At 35.9% G+C, this 20,930-nt stretch overlaps 1 protein-coding gene across 1 annotated transcript in view; it reads left to right on the forward strand.

The window, feature by feature from the left end:
- adam17a (ADAM metallopeptidase domain 17a) overlaps positions 1–20,242 on the forward strand; it is a 25,044-nt gene extending 4,802 nt beyond the window's left edge. Inside the window, exons 4-20 of the mRNA XM_016248885.1 lie at positions 1,594–1,727; positions 1,838–1,926; positions 2,025–2,202; positions 2,923–3,053; positions 3,202–3,288; positions 6,648–6,761; positions 8,657–8,798; positions 8,879–8,970; positions 9,044–9,196; positions 9,272–9,471; positions 13,344–13,447; positions 13,529–13,663; positions 15,454–15,581; positions 15,679–15,757; positions 15,849–15,937; positions 16,974–17,030; positions 19,283–20,242. Coding sequence (XP_016104371.1) covers positions 1,594–1,727; positions 1,838–1,926; positions 2,025–2,202; positions 2,923–3,053; positions 3,202–3,288; positions 6,648–6,761; positions 8,657–8,798; positions 8,879–8,970; positions 9,044–9,196; positions 9,272–9,471; positions 13,344–13,447; positions 13,529–13,663; positions 15,454–15,581; positions 15,679–15,757; positions 15,849–15,937; positions 16,974–17,030; positions 19,283–19,645 — 2,275 coding nt within the window. The 3' untranslated portion in view covers positions 19,646–20,242. The remainder of the gene's footprint in view (positions 1–1,593; positions 1,728–1,837; positions 1,927–2,024; positions 2,203–2,922; positions 3,054–3,201; positions 3,289–6,647; positions 6,762–8,656; positions 8,799–8,878; positions 8,971–9,043; positions 9,197–9,271; positions 9,472–13,343; positions 13,448–13,528; positions 13,664–15,453; positions 15,582–15,678; positions 15,758–15,848; positions 15,938–16,973; positions 17,031–19,282) is intronic.
- Positions 20,243–20,930: the final 688 nt, after the last annotated feature.

The raw sequence follows: 20,930 nt of genomic DNA on the forward strand, positions 1-20,930 counted from the left end.
TAATGGAACCATTAAAATGGAATCCAGAAAATAACGGAAAACAGAATTTGGTTAAGATAAAACTGTAAAACTAAATTAATTAGACAGGCTTTTTGATTAATAAAATTTACTTTAACCATTAAAACAGAGTATAGAAAAATGGAAAAAACTGAATTTGGAAATAAAAACGTATTTCATAGTGCCCTATAATTATAATAAATTTTTTTGTGGTAATAAAAGTAGATGCAAGTGAACAATAGCCTTTAAAATTACTTAAAAGACATATATAATAGCAATGAGGCAATAATAATTAGTTCAAATAAAGTATCAAAAGCAAGAAATCATGGTTTTATTGAACAAAATTGTTAAAATACATAATGTATTATAAACAATAGAGCTAATGTACATTACGCATTACAACAAAGGCCTGCAGAGGGCGCCAACGGCCTGACGATTGTTTTTACACATTACTGTGCAATTTAATCCTTGTTTAATACTGACCAAGCATCATTTCATTCAAATGTTCACTTAATCTTTAATATTTGGCCATTTCTTTTGGACAGAAATGCTATAGCCACTGTAATTAAATGAATATGTGGACATCAAAGCGTGTAAACTCTTAGAGTGAGGGTTTGAGCTTTTATTTTGAAACTGCAAGATAATGATATATTCTCATGTGTTTGCGTAGATTTATAAATTATTTACCTTACAAATCTGATGAAATGGCGCACGGTGCGTTCCCAGATGAACGTTATAATAAACCCAAACTCACAAGAACATGCAGAGATGGAGTTTGAGCCGCTCTACACACGTGAATGATAACAGTTCCTGTGGAATCACTGTGTGACGCACGTACTTAACCTACACGCATGTAAATAATTAAAGCGCATATAGGCTACTGTATTAGAACTGCATCGCATATAATTATTTAATTAAATTGTAGCGTTTGTGAATTCACAATTATGCTTAATTATGTTTAATAATTAAGGGTTTAATATATCATGCAGCCTTGGAAAACAGACTAATAATGTGTTTTATACATTCTCGTCTGTGAAATGCGGTATCCACTTCCGGTATTTTGCCGGTTAGTCGACGCGAGCAAAATGAAGTCAAGGATTTTTAAAAATCGAATAGTCAAATAACATAGACGAATTGCATCAGCCCTAAAGAATATAATATATAATTTCTTATCTTTTTTTATTCTGTTTTATATTAATTGCTATTTTTTTTGTTAGTGTTATTCTTTTCTGACCTCCCTGGTTTCTATAATAAGAATAATTATATTATGTATTTATTTTTCAGCATATTTACCTTTATTTATTTGTTTAATGTATTATATATTTTTTATTTATGGCTTATTTTTATTTTATTCTACATCTTTATATATATATATATATATCTTTGTGACTATTTCTGTATTTTTTATTTATTTATTCATTCATCCATCCATTCATTCATTTTGCAGGTTTTTTTTTTTTAGAGAGTTACAGTGTTTATGCTATTCTTCTCTAAACCTCTGACCTGAAAAGATCACGATTAGAGGCTTGTTCTTCCTTTTGAGTTTCACTGAAATAAAAACATCTTGGATTCTCTTTTCAAAATCTCTTTTCAAAGGCACTTCAAGCTGTACTTGACAACCAACACAGACCTTTTCACTGACAACTTCAAGGCTGTATTCTTAGACAAGAATGGAAAAGAGGACCAATTTGACATTCAGTTACAGAACTACTATAAAGGACACGTAGTGGGTAAGACGTAGGATGAGAACATCAGCCTTGGCTAAGAACTGAATTTTCTTGTTTTTCCATCTGTTATATATTATCATACATCGACATATCGTTGTTTGCCATCTCAACAGGAGAGGAGCACTCGCGTGTGCAGGCGCACATAGACGGGGAGGAGTTTTCAGCCCACATTCTTACTGAAGAAGCTGAATATAATGTAGAGGTAATTTGTTCAAAATGCTTAATACTTGAAAGCATTCAATATTAATTTCACAGTATGCATTTTTACTGAATGTTTCAGTATATCTTGTCTTCGTTTAGCCCTTGTGGCGGTTTACAGAGTCGCCATCTGATGGCCGTTTGCTGGTGTACCGTTCAGAGGACATTAAGAACATCAGTCAACTGTCCTCACCCAAAGTGTGTGGATATGTGAACGCTGATGCTCAGGAGCTCCTGCCAGAAGAGGCAAGAGCAGCGGGACAGACGGAACAGGAGGAGGGTGTGTATTTACCTATGTATGGAACGGTGCCACAGAGGACTTTGGGTCATTTAATAGTGGAGACTGGATATCAGACAAGTTCTCAAAATTAACCCCATTTCCTTTTTTATGAGGTTCTGAAACTTTTTCAGGTGGCAGAAGACCATTTTTAACTGTAAATTTGACGAACAGGAATTTATTTGAATTCCCTGGCCTGCAGTTATATGTAAAATAATTTTATTTTTTTAAACCACCAAATGAACTCTCAGACTGTATGGAATCTAGTTTAATTGTAAAATGTTGTCTTTTAAAGGTCGTTTTGTTTTTCAGTAATTTTGAGACAGACATTTAATTATAATAGCAGCCTAAACACACAATAGATATTCAGCTTTCATCACATGCTCATGATGAGCGAGATGGTTACTGCATGAGTGTGTGTAGGAGTTATACATCAGTCTGACAAAGGCCGCCCATTCAAGCATGTAGTCACCCGGCAGTGACCTCCTGCTATGAGAACTGAACATAGTCTGGAGACAATGCATAATAATTAAATTCAGTAACTTCATTCTTTGTGCTCCATTATCATAGTCATGGAAGTCCCCCATTATGTTGCTTTAAATTGTGTAGATCCATTTATGGATGTTGATGCTTTGGAACTGAGTAATTAGAAATAATTATTTGGTGGATTCGTTTTAATTTTATGGTGCAGCATGTTTCGATGCTTTTATTTATTGAATGCAGAACCTCACAACATAGAGAGAAGATCTGCACACAACCACAAGAAGAACACCTGCCCGCTGCTGCTAGTGGCAGATCATCGCTTCTACAAGCACATGGGCCGTGGAGAGGAGAGCACCACCCTCAACTACTTGGTGAGCAATGCAAATGAAACGCACTAAAGGTAACCGGAAAAGAGAGCCGTCACTGAACTTGTAGTATACAACAGAGCAGTTTGTTGCATATAAACACCATGATATCAGATTAAAAATGTATTGAATTTGTGTGTTTTGTGTCTTTCAGATTGAGTTGATAGACCGAGTGGATGATATATACAGAAACACATCCTGGGATGAGGATTTTAAAGGCTACGGTGTGCAGATTCAGCAGGTCAGGATCATCCTTCTCTGTTCTCATTATAATTTAGCTTTTTTATTTCAGTAGATGAGTTTTATTTTTCTAAGAGTTTTCACACTGTGTTTAACCCTGAATTATTGTCATTCTAAATCCAGCTTTTAACTCCGGGTAATGGTACTTTTCACACCTGTATTTTAGAAGCAGTGTTAGCAGTGCTTTATTACCCCAGAGTTACATTGGTGGCCAAAATTATTCGAACATTCGAGTATTTTCACCAGCTAAAAATGGTTTTATTAAAGGTGACCTATTATGCCCCTTTTTACAAGATATAAGTCTCTGGTGTCCCCAGAGTGTGTATGTGAAGTTTTAGCTCAAAATACCCTACAGATAATTTTTTATAGCTTGTTGAAATTGCCATTTTTAGGGTATGAGCCAAAACGTGCTGTTTTTTGTGTTTGTCCCTTTAAATGAAAATGAGCTGGTGCTCCCGCCTCCCCTTTCAGAAGAGGGTGGAGTTTCTAGAGCTCGCGCACCGGCATGCCAGCAATAACAAAACACTCTCTCACGCACTGAAAATGTCAGAAACTGCTAGTAGCGGTGTTCACTTATTTATGAATTACACAGACGGGGAGCACGGCGCTATAAAAATAACAACATAGCTGGTCTCATGGTGCCATCGATACGTCCTGAATATGATTATGAGCTAGACAAATTCAAGCATTTCATTCTTAATTTCACATTGCTTTCATATGCAATTTTTAACTACCACATTCCTATTCACGATCATTCTGGTAGCACGTGAAGGCAGCATCAGTGAAAACAGACAGACAATGGTAGCTTTAGCAACATTAGCCTTACAGAGTGCCAAGAAGCTCTTTCAGAAAGGCAATTTGGAAAACAAACGCGTGATACTTACTTCTTCTAGATGGCGCAACGTTAGCTGTATCACGAACAGTTGGCACTGCTCCATTTTTCAGGAGAAACTTTTGTGCAAAACCTGCTTTATACTGACCCTCATTCACAAAGCAGTCCGGTGTAAAATGATTCGTTTTTAATCATCCACCTTTTAATCCACCTCGTATTCAGCGGCTCAGATTTCGGGAGTAAATGGAGAGAGCTATGTGGATTAATACATCCAGCAACAGAACACCTAAAACGCTTGGGAGACATTCTCGGCAGTGCAGTAATAGCGGACTGTGTACAACTCGCTGTGAACTCGCTCAGGGCGGTTCTACGTTAAAACGGCAGTGTCTGTCAACATTCGTGGGTGGGGCCTGTGGCTAATGTGATGTCACATTAGCACCAATGCTAAAAATAGGCCATTGGGAGACACTGCTTATTATTTATGGGGATTAAAAAAAAAGGAGTGGGTGGATTTTTATCATTATAGGGTGGTTGTGTACACACACTGCCAACACACATTTATGTCCAAACAGGTTCCCTTTAATATCTAACGATATTATCAATATTAGCAACACTATCTCGATATTATCGTGGTCACATGACGATATGAAACAATAGGTCTTCCAGGCAAAAAGTGTAGTTTTTAAAATACATTTAAACTTCTTATTTTAACAATGTCTTTAAAGTTGTGTTTTGGGCAATTATGCTACAGTATCTGTCAAACGAGCTAAAACTGAAAGCACAATATGGCTTAATCCTTTCATGAAGTCTGTTTTCGCTGCACGTTTCAAAGTACTTCGTTCACGCGATCAGCTGTTGATCCGATGTTATCCGTGCTTCAGAACGGCTCCCTTCACAGTGAATGAATGCAGTGAACTCATTTATTGCATGTGCTGTGAGTTTAGTGTGCGTTTGGGAACGCAACAGCCACCAGTTAGGCTTTATTTTCGTGGCAGATCGTTACAGCATTTTACTAGATTTGTAGTGAGACACGTTTTTGTAAGCATGTTTTTGCTGAAGCTGGAGTTTTCCTTCAAAATAAAAGCTCTACTGCAGTTTCCATCCAAATAAAAGCTTAAAAGTGCAGTATGAATTGCTGAAAGCTAGCGGTTTAAATGGGTAACGTTATTGCAGTCCAAATTCAAAATATCTCTTTCAAGTGTAGAAATTAGGAAAGAAGTATTATAATTTCCCTACTGTAGTGTAAAGCAAAAATTATATACTTATGAAATTTTCATTTTCATTTATTTTACAGTGCAATTGTTTTACAATATATGGCTATTACTGTCATTGTTGTTATTACTATTATTATTATTCTAATTTGTTTGGCTTCCTAAAACATCAGTGTGAATGTAATTTAGACTGAGACCATATATCACAAATAAAAAGAGGGTGGAGTACCCTTTATAATTCAGGTACAAGTCAATTCACTGACTTTTTTTTAACTTAAGTTTTCTTAGTTAAGAACATGGGTTGGAGCTCTTAATTTTGAACTATCATAGTGCATTATACAGAAGAATTTAACTTTAAAATGTACAAAATGTAAATTTTTCTTCCAGTTCTTCATTTGTCATTTTTTAAATATCTCAATAAATATCGTATCGTGGACTTCATATCGCGATATTATCATATCATGAGATTTTGATATTGTTACATCCCTACTTGATATCCTTTCAAACTACCAATGAAATGTTCATTAGAGAAGTAATAATGTCTGATTTGTAAAATAGGGTCTTTTGAATGGATCACTGCAATAGCTCATTAAAGCGCTCTGAATTATTCATTGAAAAATCAGTGATACAGTTCTTCATTAAAACTCATTAACTGATGATGAGCGTTGATGGTTATCAGTGAATAATGGCTTGAATTCTGAAAAACTTTGTAAATGTATGATTACTGTTCCTCACACAAAGCTCTAACATGACTTCAGACGAGTTGCAATACATCACACAAGTCATATGAACCACTTTTATGATGCTTTTGCATCCTCCTTAAAGCTTGAAAGCTCCATTGTCCATTCATGTTAACTGTATGGGAAAGTCAACTAGAACATTATTCAAAACACCTCCTTTTGTGTTCCACAGAAGAAAGTCATATGGGTTTAAAGAAATGTCCCAAAACAGTCCTGCTTTTTTTCACTCCTGATCACTAGTAGAACAGATGACTCTGAAGTCAAACAGATCATAGCTGCTGACTCAACTCTAATACAAAGAGCTTAATGTTAGTTTCAACAGACCACAAAAGTTTCCAGATTTGATCACATGGCTTGTAACAAACTCCAGGTGCAACTCAACGTTGGACTTTCTCAAAAGTGGCTTTCCTCTAACTGACACTTTGACTAAATTTATTTCATGCTTTTTCCATCATTACAGTGGAGTTCATGTGTTCAATGTTTTTTTTTTTTTCAGCTTCATTTCATTGTTCAGTGAGTCCAAGTTTTTGATCTGTGAGTGTTATCTTGCCGTCTAAGTTGTATATAAATCCCACAGATAATCATAAACAAGGAGCCCACAAAAGTTGCCCAAGGAGAGAATCATTACAACATGGATGGCAGCCCATTAGGAAGAAAGGACGGTGTGTGGGATGTGAAGAAGCTTCTAGAAGTAAGTGCAGTGTCCCTAGAAATACAGTATACACAGGTCAAAATGTTGTTATTATTCCACAACAGTCCAATAAAAGTAGTTTATGTGCTTTGTATTGTGTATTGTATTAATAAGTAAAAGTTATTTTAAGACAGTATTTCAAAACAAAGACAAAGAATTTCAAAATAAATAAGTTAATATTTGTTAGATATAATATCATTACGGTGTTTACAAGTGATTCCTGCACACATAATCAAAGGCAGCATGATGTCCAAATCACTAAGAGTGACTCTTAAGAATTGATTCTTTTTAATGAATTAGTGGAAAAGATTCATGAACCAGCCTCTAACTTAAAGGGATAGTTCACCCAAAAATGAAAATTTTATGTTTATCTGCTTACCCCCAGGGCATCCAAGATGTAGGTGACTTTGTTTCTTCAGTAGAACACAAATTATGATTTTTAACTCCAATTGTTGCAGTCTATCAGTCGTATAATGCATGGTAATGGTAACAAAATCTATGTGAGTAAAAAAAAAATGCACAGACAAATCCTAATTAAACCATGCGGCTCGTGACGACACATTGATGTCCTAAGACACGAAACGATTGGTTTGTGCCAGATACCGAACAGTATTTATAACAGTATTTATATCATTTTTTACCTCTAATACACCACTATGTCCAACTGCCTTGAGCGCGCGCATGGCATCCGGTTTGTGAGGTGTGTACGTGCTCTGGCGTAGTTTACATTAATGGGTGTGTTGATATCCAGCCGAAGAGCAATCAACCATAACTTCAGGCGAGCAGGCTCAGAAGTTGGGAATACATGGAAAGTCACCACTTCCGAATGAGTTCGCGCAAGAGAACATAATCTTTTAGTTTTAAGTCGGTTTGAACAATCCGGATAAGCGCAAGTAAGTATCATTTTGATTAGCCGTCGTACCTACAATGTTTGTGCACTGTGTAAAAAATGAGTGACGTATACGCGCGAGAGATCACTTCCGGCACTTGCGTAAACTACGCCAGAGTAGCACCAGATGCCGTGCACGCGCCCAAGGCAGTTGGACATAGTGGTGTATTAGAGGTAAAAAATTATATAAATACTGTTCGGTTTCTCGCACAAACCAATCGTTTCGTGTCTTAGGACATCAATGTGTCGTCACGAGCCGCAGGGTTTAATTTGAATTTGTCTGTGCATGTTTTTTTTTACTCTCAGATTTTGTTACCATTGCCATGCATTATACGACTGATAGACTGCAACAGTTGGAGTTAAAAATCATAATTTGTGTTCTACTGAAGAAACAAAGTCACCTACATCTTGGATGCCCTGGGGGTAAGCAGATAAACATCAAATTTTCATTTTTGGGTGAACTATCCCTTTAATTGCAAGTTAGTGATTTGAATCAGATTCACTCAGTCAATGAATCCCTTCACAACAGACTCCCTCACTGAACTGCAAGTCACTTTTGATTCTGAATGAACCAGGATTCGTTACTGTGATGTATTTTAGGGTTGTGAACCGTATATCAGTATATTTACTAAAAGTATGTTCATGTGACAACCTATGTGTAAAGATACATATTTTTATTTAAATGAATTATTATTTAATATTGATATTGGTAAAAAATATTGAATACAAATATTGGTCGAATTGACTGTAAGTGAAATATTTTTGAATGACATAACAATTTACGAACACAGAAGTATTCTTACAAAAAATGTATACTGAAATGCAAAGAAGCTATGCACATTATAAACCAAGGTGCTTCCAAATAAACTTTTGAGCAGTTCTGTAATTTAGCTTCTAAATGTTTCATTTTTTAAGAGCCAATTTTATGAGTCATAATTTTGTCAGGAGCCCTGAATCATGAGTTTGCAGACCCTCACTTTCTCAACTTTATCTCGCTTCTCTTTAGCAATTCAGTTATGACATCGCAGACAACGCCTCTACAGTTTGCCTTGCCCATCTCTTCACCTATCAGGACTTCGATGATGGCACTCTGGGTCTGGCATACGTGGCCCCTTCCAAACAGGGATTGGGAGGACTCTGCCCTAAACGTAAGGATCTCTTCAACTGTGATCAGTGGAATTCCACTCTTCAAAAGTGCTTGACCTTGCACATTCATTTTGTCTTCCAGCCTACTATCCATCACAAACCGTCAGGAAACCCAGCTACCTAAACACAGGCTTGACAAGCACCATGAATTATGGGAAAACTATTCTGACTAAGGTTTGCTTTAAGTACCACTTGCATCTTATATACTAGCAGGCAGCATGATAAAACTGATGTTTTATCTTTCCAGGAAGCAGATCTTGTAACAACTCATGAGCTCGGGCACAACTTTGGAGCAGAACACGATCCAGACAACATACCTGCCTGTGCCCCCAGCGATGACAAGGGTGGTAAATATGTCATGTACCCTATTGCGGTCAGCGGAGATCACGTCAACAACAAGGTATTGTCCATCCTGTACTGATTTTTCCCCCTTACATGTAGTTACTTTACTCACCGGTTTTATTTTTTCCCTCAGCGCTTCTCCAACTGTAGCAAGTTCTCTGTCAGTAGGGCGTTAAAGGTCAAAGCCCATCAGTGCTTCAAGGAGAGGAGCAGTAAGCTGTGTGGGAACTCCCGTGTGGAGGAGGATGAAGACTGTGACCCTGGACTCCTTCATCTCAACGATGACCCCTGCTGCACAGCTAAGTGCAAATTCAGGAAGCAGGCACAATGCAGGTAAAGAAGCTAACAGTGATAGACCAATATATCAGCATTGAAGATTATCAGCATCGACCAGATAATAGATCACAATAGTGACCACACACTATTTCAGTGGTCTTGTTTCTCAAAGTATTTTTTCTATTCATTGTATAGGGATTTAACAAAAAAATAATCATGAACCGAACCGACCAGTTCAGAAATGAATCCCTATATTAACAAATGATTTTAGAATATTAATAAATTAAATAATTAATATTAAATGAATTACATAAAAATGAAAATTGAGGAAAAACCTGTAATGTCTTTTATTTAAGTTATTTCATGTACAATACGTGGCGTTAACAAATAATAATAAAAAAATAGAATAATTGAATAATAATATAATATAATAAAAAAATTGTATACACTACCATTCAGTGAATTTAAGAAATTAATACTTTTATTCAGCAAAGATGCATTTAACTGATAAAAAGATAAATGACAGTAAAGACATTTATAATGTTGCAAAATATTTATTTTTCAAATAAATCCTGAACAAAAAATTTATCATGGTTTCTACAAAAACATCAAGCAGCACTATTGTGTTCAACATTGATGATACCAAATGTTTCTTAAGCAGAAAAGCAGCATATTAGAATTATTTCTGAGGGATCATTTGACGCTGAAAACTGTAGTAATGATGCTGAAAATTCTGCTTTGCATCACAGGAATAGATTACATTTTATATATATTCATGGGAATTGAAAGTGGATAATAAGTACTTTTTTAAAATTAAGTTTGGCTGATGGCTTCAACAGAAGCATATTCAATCGACTGTCTTAAAAGGTTTAGAAGTCAAAAGTCAGAATATAGTTTTAAAAAAAGTTTTATTAAGAAGTAGGGCTGTGCGATTTGGGGGAAAATGTCAAATTGCGATTTGATTTGCGATTTTAAATTTGCAAAGTCAAGCTTCAGCTCAATATTGCCAATAATGTGCAGCACAGTATGGGTATCATTACCCTGCTGAAAAAAACAATAGAAACCATCACAGAAATTCTTATAGTTTCCATTAAACCATTACAAAATTCCTTTTTGTTTTGGGCATTATTCCAATAGGAATTACTGTTGTTCTATTGGTTGCCATCTGCCAGATTACATCCTCCCAATAGAATCCATCAAATAGACACCATTATAGTTTACATTAAAACCAATACAATTCCCATTATAACCCTGAAGTCCATTACATTTTTTATTGTGGTTTGGGAGGGGTTCTATTGTTTGTTTGTTTTTCAGCAGGCAAGATTATAATGGTATAACTACTTTTACAGAATTAACTTAATTACTGAATTTCACAAAATATCTGTTTATTTTTTTTATAAATAAAGAACTGTATTTCTTAAGTCAATTATTAAAGTATTACATATGTTATATAGGGATTTTAAGAACAAGTGGAAAATGTGCTGAATGTTTCATTTCATCTAAGTGAAATTAGCAAGCAGTTAGACTGAATTTACATTCGTTTTAAACGCTGAGCCAGGCGCGAGTCGACATAGGTTGCGAGTGTGCGTGCGTCAAGCCTCATCCATACTGCCAGATGCGCTTGTGGAGACGTGCGGAGCCGGTTGCGAGTATAAACGAGCATTACGAGGCAGGCTGCGTGAGTGGGGCAAGCATGAACGGCTCGTCCGTGACACGGGATTCGCGCCGCGTGGGGCAGAGAGGAGCGAGTATGAGAAGCATTCACAGACACAGGCTGCGTGTGCGCTCTTCTGAATTGGGAAACAATCAAATGTGCAAGATAACGTTCACGTACTAACAAAAAACATCTAAGAATGTATCTTTTATTCTCCAGTACTGAAAACAGAACCGATAAGGGAGCTTTTGATATGCGCTGTGACGCAGCTCTTGCAAAGTACCTTTTTTGTTCGTTGTCTGTCATTTCGAAGCTTAAGTTGCATACGTTTTTCTTTAGTTTTAATTTGTCTAACTATCGATCTGACCCAGTAGGTGCCATAATCACACTCTGTCTCTCTCCCGTCCCGCTTTCTGTTTTTATTATTATTATTCTTTTAATGGTGGGTGTTTACGCAGTTGGCTAGAGCAGTGCTGATTGGGGAGAACAGAGGTGCGCTCGCTCTTGCCCAGGGCAAGTAACACTGCAACTCAAGACTGGCAGTCATGCATATGCTCTGGAACAGAGTAATATCGCATCCACATCGCAGGCTTTGCGATTAGCAAATCGCAATCGTCTCATATCGCAATTTCGAATTCGATTTCGATTAATCGCACAGCCCTAGTATACAGTACCACAATCCTTTGTTGTGATTGTTTGACTGACATTTCAGGATGTTGATTAAATTTCTATAACTGCATGACTATGATTTAGTTATATTGGTGCGGTCACCATTGCTTTGTGAAATTTCACAAATGGAATTTGAATTGGGAGTTCCATGCAGGTTTTCATGCATGTATCTTTAAATGCAAATGAGCTGATGTTCCCTGCCCCCTTTTCCAGAATACAGCTCATGCCTCAGATACTCTGCCAAAACAAAACATCTACTTAGTTATGATCATCATGTCTACTGCACTGAAAAAGCCATATAAATTTAAACTTCTGATATACTGTTTTCTGAGCAGACACATCCGAAGCACGCGCAAAGAAAGCTGCTGCACACGGTATGTGCTTTCAAGTGCTTTCATGTCCTATTGCACTTAAACTGTAAAATACACACAAGGATATGTCAAAAACACACGTAATTAGCATAAATACAGTCACCTACTGTATGTCTGTGAACAGATCTGTGTATTAAGTGACAGCAGCGTAATATACAGTACCTATACTTCTGTCTATACTGGTAATGCCCCAAACAACCAAATAAAAACAGAAAATCACTCACTGCTCGACTGAATAACTTCTGTAGCTTTAAAATAAACTTGGCGGATTGCATAGGGTGGGATCTATGCTAATACGTCAGTGTCCGTCAACAGTTGTGGGTGGGGCCTGTACAAAGTGACGTTACATTGTACAGATTCTGCAAACGGCTTGTTCTGCGACACTGCTTATGATTTAAGGGGATTTTTAAAAAGAAGAATTGGGTGGATTTTTATCATTATAGGTTGGTTGTGTACAACACACATTTATGTTCAAACACCATGTAAAAGTTAATTTTGCATAATAGGTCCCCTTTAAATAAATTAACTGGTGAAGCAGTGCTTCATAAGATGTTATGACTAGTTTTCAGAGAAAGTATCTTTGACATTTTTTTAAACAAAAAAGTTATAAACAATAAAACAGTAAGACGTGCACTATATGACAACACAATCAATTAAAACAAGTCTTATGCTGTGTTCCTTCTCAAGTATAGTAAATGTATCATGTATTAAGGATTTTATGTATGTTTACCAGTGTTGGGGAAAGTTACTTTTAAAAGTAATACATTACAATATTGTGTTACTCTCTAAAAAAGTAACTAATTACGTTACTTAGTTACTTTTTATGGAAAGTAATGTAGGGATGCACGATATTGGATTTTAGCCGATATCCGATATGCAGATATTTTTCACATTATTTTGACCGATACCGATATATTTCCTTTTGTTTGGAAACAACACCAAATCTCTCCTGTGCAGAAATTATAAGCAAAATATTTTAAATTTTGGTTAGTTTTTAACAAGAACTTATTTGTAAGAATTAAATAAACTCAAGACTGGCAGTCATGCATATGCTCTGGAACAGAGTAATATCGCATCCACATCGCAGGCTTTGCGATTAGCAAATCGCAATCGTCTCATATCGCAATTTCGAATTCGATTTCGATTAATCGCACAGCCCTATTAAGAAGTGTGGTTCTCTTAAGGGCATTGTTCTGTCAGTATTTGTGGCTGATATTGTTGTCTGTGACCCTCAGTGACAGGAACAGCCCCTGCTGCAAGAACTGTAGGTTTGAAAGTGTAGATAAGATCTGTCAGGAGACCATCACCGCCACCTGCAAGGGCATGTCAAGGTGCACAGGTGAGCCCAGAACTCTCCAATGTCAATGTTGCAGTGGTCTGGATCAATTATATTGAACTTTTTACCCTTGTGTATCCCTAGGCAACAGCAGTGAGTGCCCCACCCCTGGTAACCTGGATAATAATACAGAGTGTGTGGACAAGGGCCGATGTCAGAAGGGCGAGTGCATTCCTTTCTGTGAGGCCCTGCATGATCTTGAGTCCTGTGCCTGCAATGGTAAATGTCCCAACAGACCCTCCTTTCTGTGTTCACTACTGCCCAACCAAGAGATCTGATTGGATGACCAGTGTTCATACCCAGTGAGCAGTGATAGACAGTATAACACTGTTTCTACATATGGCAGACTTCTATAGAGACACAGACTTTGATATCTTGACTACAATAAAGCTTTTAAACATTTACACCATTATTGCCTTGGGGAAAAAAATGCAGGGCATATCATAGATATTTTATTAGGTTTGAAAGTATAGATAAGATCTGTCAGGAGACCATCACCGCCACCTGCAAGGGCATGTCAAGGTGCACAGGTGAGCCCAGAACTCTCCAATGTCAATGTTGCAGTGGTCTGGATCAATTATATTGAACTTTTTACCCTTGTGTTATCCCTAGGCAACAGCAGTGAGTGCCCCACCCCTGGTAACCTGGATAATAATACAGAGTGTGTGGACAAGGGCCGATGTCAGAAGGGCGAGTGCATTCCTTTCTGTGAGGCCCTGCATGATCTTGAGTCCTGTGCCTGCAATGGTAAATGTCCCAACAGACCCTCCTTTCTGTGTTCACTACTGCCCAACCAAGAGATCTGATTGGATGACCAGTGTTCATACCCAGTGAGCAGTGATAGACAGTATAACACTGTTTCTACATATGGCAGACTTCTATAGAGACACAGACTTTGATATCTTGACTACAATAAAGCTTTTAAACATTTACACCATTATTGCCTTGGGGAAAAAAATGCAGGGCATATCATAGATATTTTATTAATTATGTTTTGTTTATCAAATATTTAATTTTATATATATATATATATATATATATATAAAATACTTTTTTTTTTTTTAAGTTTAGTTTCAAAATTAAAAGCAGTCATACAGTGAAAAATTACAATTTGAAATAGTTTTCTATTTGAATATATATTTAAAATGTAATTTATTCTTGTGATTCAAATCAGAGTTTTCAGCATCATTACTCCAGTTTTCAGTGTCACATGATCCTTCAGAATTCATTCTAATGTACTGGTTTGGTGCTCAAGAAATATTTTTTATTTCTTGTTATTATCATTGTTCAGGACTCTGATGAATAGACGCTTCAAAAGAACAGCATTTATTTTTAATAGAAATCTTTTGTAAAAATGTAAATGTCTTTACTGTCAGTTTTCTTGTGATTTAAAATGTAATTTATTCTTGTGATTCAAATGTTTTCAGTGTCACATGATCCTTCAGAAATCATTCTAATGTACTGGTTTGGTGCTCAAGAAATATTTTTTATTTCTTGTTATTATCATTGTTCAGGACTCTGATGAATAGACGCTTCAAAAGAACAGCATTTATTTTTAATAGAAATCTTTTGTAAAAATGTAAATGTCTTTACTGTCAGTTTTGATCAGTTTAATGCGTCAATATCAGTATTAATTTCTTAAAATAAATCAATAAAAATTTTACTGACCCCAACCTTTTGATAGTGTAAATACAGCCTTTGTGACAACTATCCCCAGGCATCTGTACTGTATATAATGACAATAGGTAAGATGAATCAAAAAGAAGAAGAAATTACGGGATTATCTAGGCTATTTTACACAACATTGACTCCAGATATATGTAAACCGAAACTGCAGATATTGGGATGCATACCATTTCAAAATTCTGTTATATTGGCTCATTAATTGAGAGGGTTGATGTACACTGAAACTAGTACCAAAACACGCATACTAATAAGTGTTCAACGTTTTACCTGTAATTATGAATGCAGAAGTGCTGAGTCTGTCCATTTGCTGTGATGTTTTTCAGAGACTGAGAACTCGTGTAAAGTGTGCTGTAGAAGCAGGAGCGGGCTGTGCACTCCCTTTGACAGTGATGGGTCATATCTTTACCTGCGCAAGGGCAAACCCTGTACCGTTGGCTTCTGTGACGGAGCAGTGAGTACACTGCTCGTCTATGTTTTGACCATTTATCAGACTGAATAATGTTTTCTATTCACTAGCGTGATGATTGCTGTGGTGGTGTTCATTCCAGGGTAAATGCATGAAGCACGTCCAAGATGTCATCGAACGTTTATGGGACTTCATTGACAAACTGGACATCAACACATTTGGTAAGAGATGATAACGGTGAATTTAGCTAGGACTTTTTCTGTATGTTTTGTAAATGCCAGTGGTGAGTGACTCTTTTCTGTCAATGTGCAGGGAAGTTCTTGGCTGACAACATAGTTGGATCAGTGGTGGTCTTCTCTCTCGTCTTCTGGATTCCCCTAAGCATACTGGTGCACTGTGTGGTGAGACTTATTTCACAGTCAATAGGTTTTTCTGAATTGATTTTTCTTAAAGGGATAGTCCACCCTGTCATCATTTACTTACACTCGTGTACTTCCAAACCTCTTTGACTCTCTTCTGTGCAACTGGTTTGAATTTTGACAGTCCCTAAAAGTATTATAAAAGTGGTCCACGAAACACTCAATATTTCATGTCTTCTAAAGCCAAGCGATAACTTTGTGTGAGGAATTAGTATGTTAGAATTATTTATACACTATTATAGTATTAATTAATATAGGTTAGGGTTGAATTAGCTTTTAATTTTAGATTATTAAATTTGAGTTTGTCATTTGAATATACTTATTTATACTTATATATACTTTTTTTTAAAGATATTTATATTTTTAAACAGTATGTTAGCAATATGTGTATATACTATTATAGTATTTATTAATATTTAAAATTTGCTTTTTTTATACTTTGTTTTCATTTCATTGTAAGTTTTGGTAATTTTGATATAAACTAGTTTCAGTTATTATAATTTTGTTATGTTACATTTTGTCATTTTTTGTTGTTTTTTTTGTTTGTGTCTATTTAGTTTTTATTTTTATTTCTGTTTTAGTCATTTTAAAATGTATTCATTTCAAATTTCATTTAAGTTTTCATCTGATATTTTTGTCTGATTTTTTTCAGCTCTATTTCAATCAACAAAAATACATTTTAGTTAGGACTGCAATAGAAATAAGCCAATGGCTTTGTGTTTTTTTTAATCCTCGACAGTTTTTACAGTGTATGGGATACTTGTTATTTTGTACAGTTTATAAACAAATTTCAGTTAAATTCAATTCAGCAATAACACTGTGAGGAACAAGCTGAAATTTGATGGTATTTTGCCATATTCTCATTTGTATTGCGGTCATATTCAGAAACTTCTGTTTCTGATAATACTTCCACAGAAGAAATTATGGGTGTAAATGATGACAGAATTGTCATTTTTGGCTAAATGATCCCTTTAAAGTCAAGACAGTACAGTGATCGTTTCTCTTTGCTCATTAATAGGACAAGAAACTGGATCAGCAATATGAGGAAAACTCCAAAACCATGATGTACCCAAGTGTAAGTCCTTCTGTCACAAAACTACAACTACAACTCCACCATGGCTCCTTTCTCTCGCAGCGGAGATCAGATTACTAACAAACTAAACCTGCATTAAAGTCATCCAGCACCCCAAAATAACATAATAACTTGCTCATCCAGTTAGCATGGCGTATTTTATCAGGGCTAGTATGGGCGAGCGTGGCTGCACATGTATGATCTGTGGCTTGTTTGCTCTGACCCTTGTGGAACTGCAGCAGATGGTGGTGGAGGTGTGTAGTAGAGCTCTCAACTCAGGTGAGTGAGCGTCATATGGCCCCTCACCGATGTACCCTGAGTGTGATGAGTCAGAGCGCGCTGGTTGTGACGTGTCAGATGGACTGACTGAGTTTAGTTCAGCTTGTCCTGTATGTCTCGTGCATTCAGTGTCCATGAGGATGTGTTGCAGGTTTCTGGTTCAAACGTGTTTTTGGATGCAGTTCAGTACTGGAGCGTTTTAAAAGCATGGCTTTGAAAATCTCTTGATACTGCATACGCTACGGGTGCCTGTCTCTTCATTTGATTTGGTTCAAGAGATGTGAATGGACTGTTACTGATATGGCAGATGCATATTTTTCTGCTTTTAACTCAAGTGTAGCATGCTGTTTATGTTTTGCATAGGGATGGGCATCAGTTTGTCTAGTTGTACTTGACAGATGAATCATAATATAAGAATACTATAATTGTGCTACTCTGTAATTAAAATTATGTATACATTTACGTTTCTTTATATATATATATATGTATGAATTATTATTTTTGTGTATTGTAATTGATTTATTCGTGATTTGTTCTAGTTTTATCTATACTGTATAACTATAATTGTGAATTAAAAATTGTGTAAAATTTATCAAAATGAGATTCTAGAGATGGTACAAAAGTTTTTAAAAATATATTTATATTGTTTATTTTTCTATATTTATATAGAAAAATATATATTTATATATATATATATATATATGTTTCATTTGTGAAGAATTTTCAGTAAAAGTGCTATTATAAAAATTATTTTATTTTTAAATAATGCAAAAAAAGCTGAATTAAAAAAATAAATCTAAGTTGTCCAAGTTTCAGTAAAAGTGCTATTATAAAAATATATATAATAATAATAATATTTTTTATTTATTTAAAGTAGACAACATAACAGAAGACCATAGAAAAACAAAATAAATATACCAAAACCAAAGACAAACATGCAATGTGTTGTGCAACAAAATAATTTTATTTTTAAATGCAAAAAATTCTAAATTTGTTAAAGTTTTCATCCATCAGTAGTTGGTTTACGTACATAAACATCATTCAGATGTCTTTGTATCGCATTTTTCTGTTAATTCAGTCACAGTTTTAAGATGCCATGTTAAAAATAGTTTAAAACCACTTTTTTTGTTCAATTTTGTTCTCGGAACCCTTTCTTTTTTGTTTCATTGTGTTCCGTTTAAATCAGTAGTTCTTAACCATCAGCAAACATCCAAGGGGGCCACGGGACAACTTAAAATTACTAAATAATATTTTTTTTTTAGAAATACTTAATTAAATTGCTACAAACAAAAGAAGTGTAAACTGAAATAATTAATTTTTCCCATTAATTATATTTATTGAAAAATATACATTTCAAAAATATCTTTTAAAATCACAAAATGAATGTTCATGTATCAACACTCCTGGTTTCTCTTAAGAAAAATCAAGCAGCGTTGTCAATTTCAGCAGTAATACCAAAAGAAATATCTTTGAGAACCACTGGTCTAAATGTTTTTGACAGGAAGAAAATAAAAATCTATGATACACAGTACTTTGATAATCAGTCATTGCGACAACTTAAAATTACTAAATAATATTTTTTTTTAGAAATACTTAATTAAATTGCTACAAACAAAAGAAGTGTAAACTGAAATAATTAATTTTTCCCATTAATTATATTTATTGAAAAATATACATTTCAAAAATATATTTTAAAATCACAAAATGAATGTTCATGTATCAACACTCCTGGTTTCTCTTAAGAAAAATCAAGCAGCGTTGTCAATTTCAGCAGTAATACCAAAAGAAATATCTTTGAGAACCACTGGTCTAAATGTTTTTGACAGGAAGAAAATAAAAATCTATGATACACAGTACTTTGATAATCAGTCATTGCTGTCACTTGCGAGTACTCATGCCCATCCCTATTTATGCAAGATGTTGTGAATACTACGATAAGTCTCCCTTACTTATTCCATCACAAATTCTGTCCTTAGAGTGCAGAGATGATGAGCGGTCTGGAATCGGCGCCCATCCACATTGTGAAGGCCTCTCATCCGCGACCTCAGCCCTCACTGGGCCCCACGGGCCCCGGCGTCTCACCGGCACAGGAGACGCTTGCCGGCCCAGACCCTGCCAACCTCTCCGCCGCACCCAAAGCGGATCCGCTGCGAATGGCCACAATCGAGGAGGACCCCAGCGGAGACTCCTCTCACCTGGAAGAGGAGGACGGCTTCCGTCAAAGCGGCACAGCTGCCAGGTCCTTCGAGGACCTCACCGGACAGGCAATGCCATCCCTCGGGGACAAGAGACGGCTGACGAGACAGGCGCGCATTGACAGTAAGGAGACGGAGTGCTGAAGACACTGGCATAAGTCAAAAATGACTTGAGCTGTGAGGATCAGGGTGCAATCAGGCTTCATTTTGTTCGTGCATTTAAAAGTGGATGTGATGTGTAAACTGCTGACACATTTCGGTTGGTTCTTAGAAATTTTGTAGCATTCCTTAATGCACAATTGTAGTTGTTAAAAATAGAGTGCTACTTACAAGCATGTCAGAAACTGCCAAGAGAATTTACTTTGCATTTGGTCTATTCAAAAATTAAAGGAATAAATTCAATACAGCTTTGGACAGCATCTTTGGCTGTGAAATATGACTCGGCAGTTTCAGAAGCCAGCAGAAAGACAAAAGTCTACGAGTTTAAATTGATAGTTTATCCAAAAATTTTTACTTTTTACTTTTTTTTGGAAGTCAATGGGGATAAATATTCTTCTGGACCCCAGTGACATTTATTGTATGGACAGAAACAAACAAAAACATTGTTCATAATATCTTCTTTTTATGTTCCACTGGGGAAAGTAAGTAATACAGGTTTGAAAAACACATGGTTGTGTAAATCAGTAGTTCCCAACCCTGGTCCTGGAGGCACCCCAGCACTGCACATTTTGCATGTCTCCTTTCTATGACACCAATTTCAGGTCTTGGAGTCTCTACTAATGAGCTGATGACCTGAATCAGGTGTGTTTGATTAAGGAGACATGCAAAACATGCAGTGTTGGGGTGCCTCCAGGACCAGGGTTGGGAACCACTGGTGTAAATGATGACAGAAGTTTCATTTTAGCGAGAACCGTTCCTTTAATCATTTTACATTTGCCCTATATGTCTGTTGTTACTGTTTAGGCATTTTGTGTTGTTTTTATAAACCGAAGTACAAATCAAAATAATGTTTTGTGGTAATTGACAATCACAGGTGCTGTCCTTAGATCTTAAAGGGACAGTTCACCTTAATATGAAAATGATGCTATCATTTACTCGCCCTCAACTCGCCCTTCCAAACCCAAAAATCACAAATGAAGATATTTTTAATAAAACCTGAGAGATTTCTGTCCGTCATTAAAAATGAATTCTTCCCAAACTTTTGCACTTTAAAATGTTCATAAAGACATTGTAAATCTATACGAGTCAAGCAGTTCAATCCAGGTCTTCTGAAGAAATACAATCACTTTATATTTGCTTTCCATTTACCATAAATGATGAGCTATTCATAGTTTGTGTGTTGGTCAATGTATAGATGAGAATCAAATCTAGCATTACATCTGTGATGATTACAATTTCTTTATGATCTTTTTGCAGTATGAAAGTTTTG

The sequence above is a fragment of the Sinocyclocheilus grahami genome, unplaced genomic scaffold (genome assembly GCF_001515645.1).
Source record: "Sinocyclocheilus grahami isolate Dianchi unplaced genomic scaffold, SAMN03320097.WGS_v1.1 scaffold896.1, whole genome shotgun sequence".
In the NCBI taxonomy this organism is placed as follows: Eukaryota; Metazoa; Chordata; class Actinopteri; order Cypriniformes; family Cyprinidae; genus Sinocyclocheilus; species Sinocyclocheilus grahami.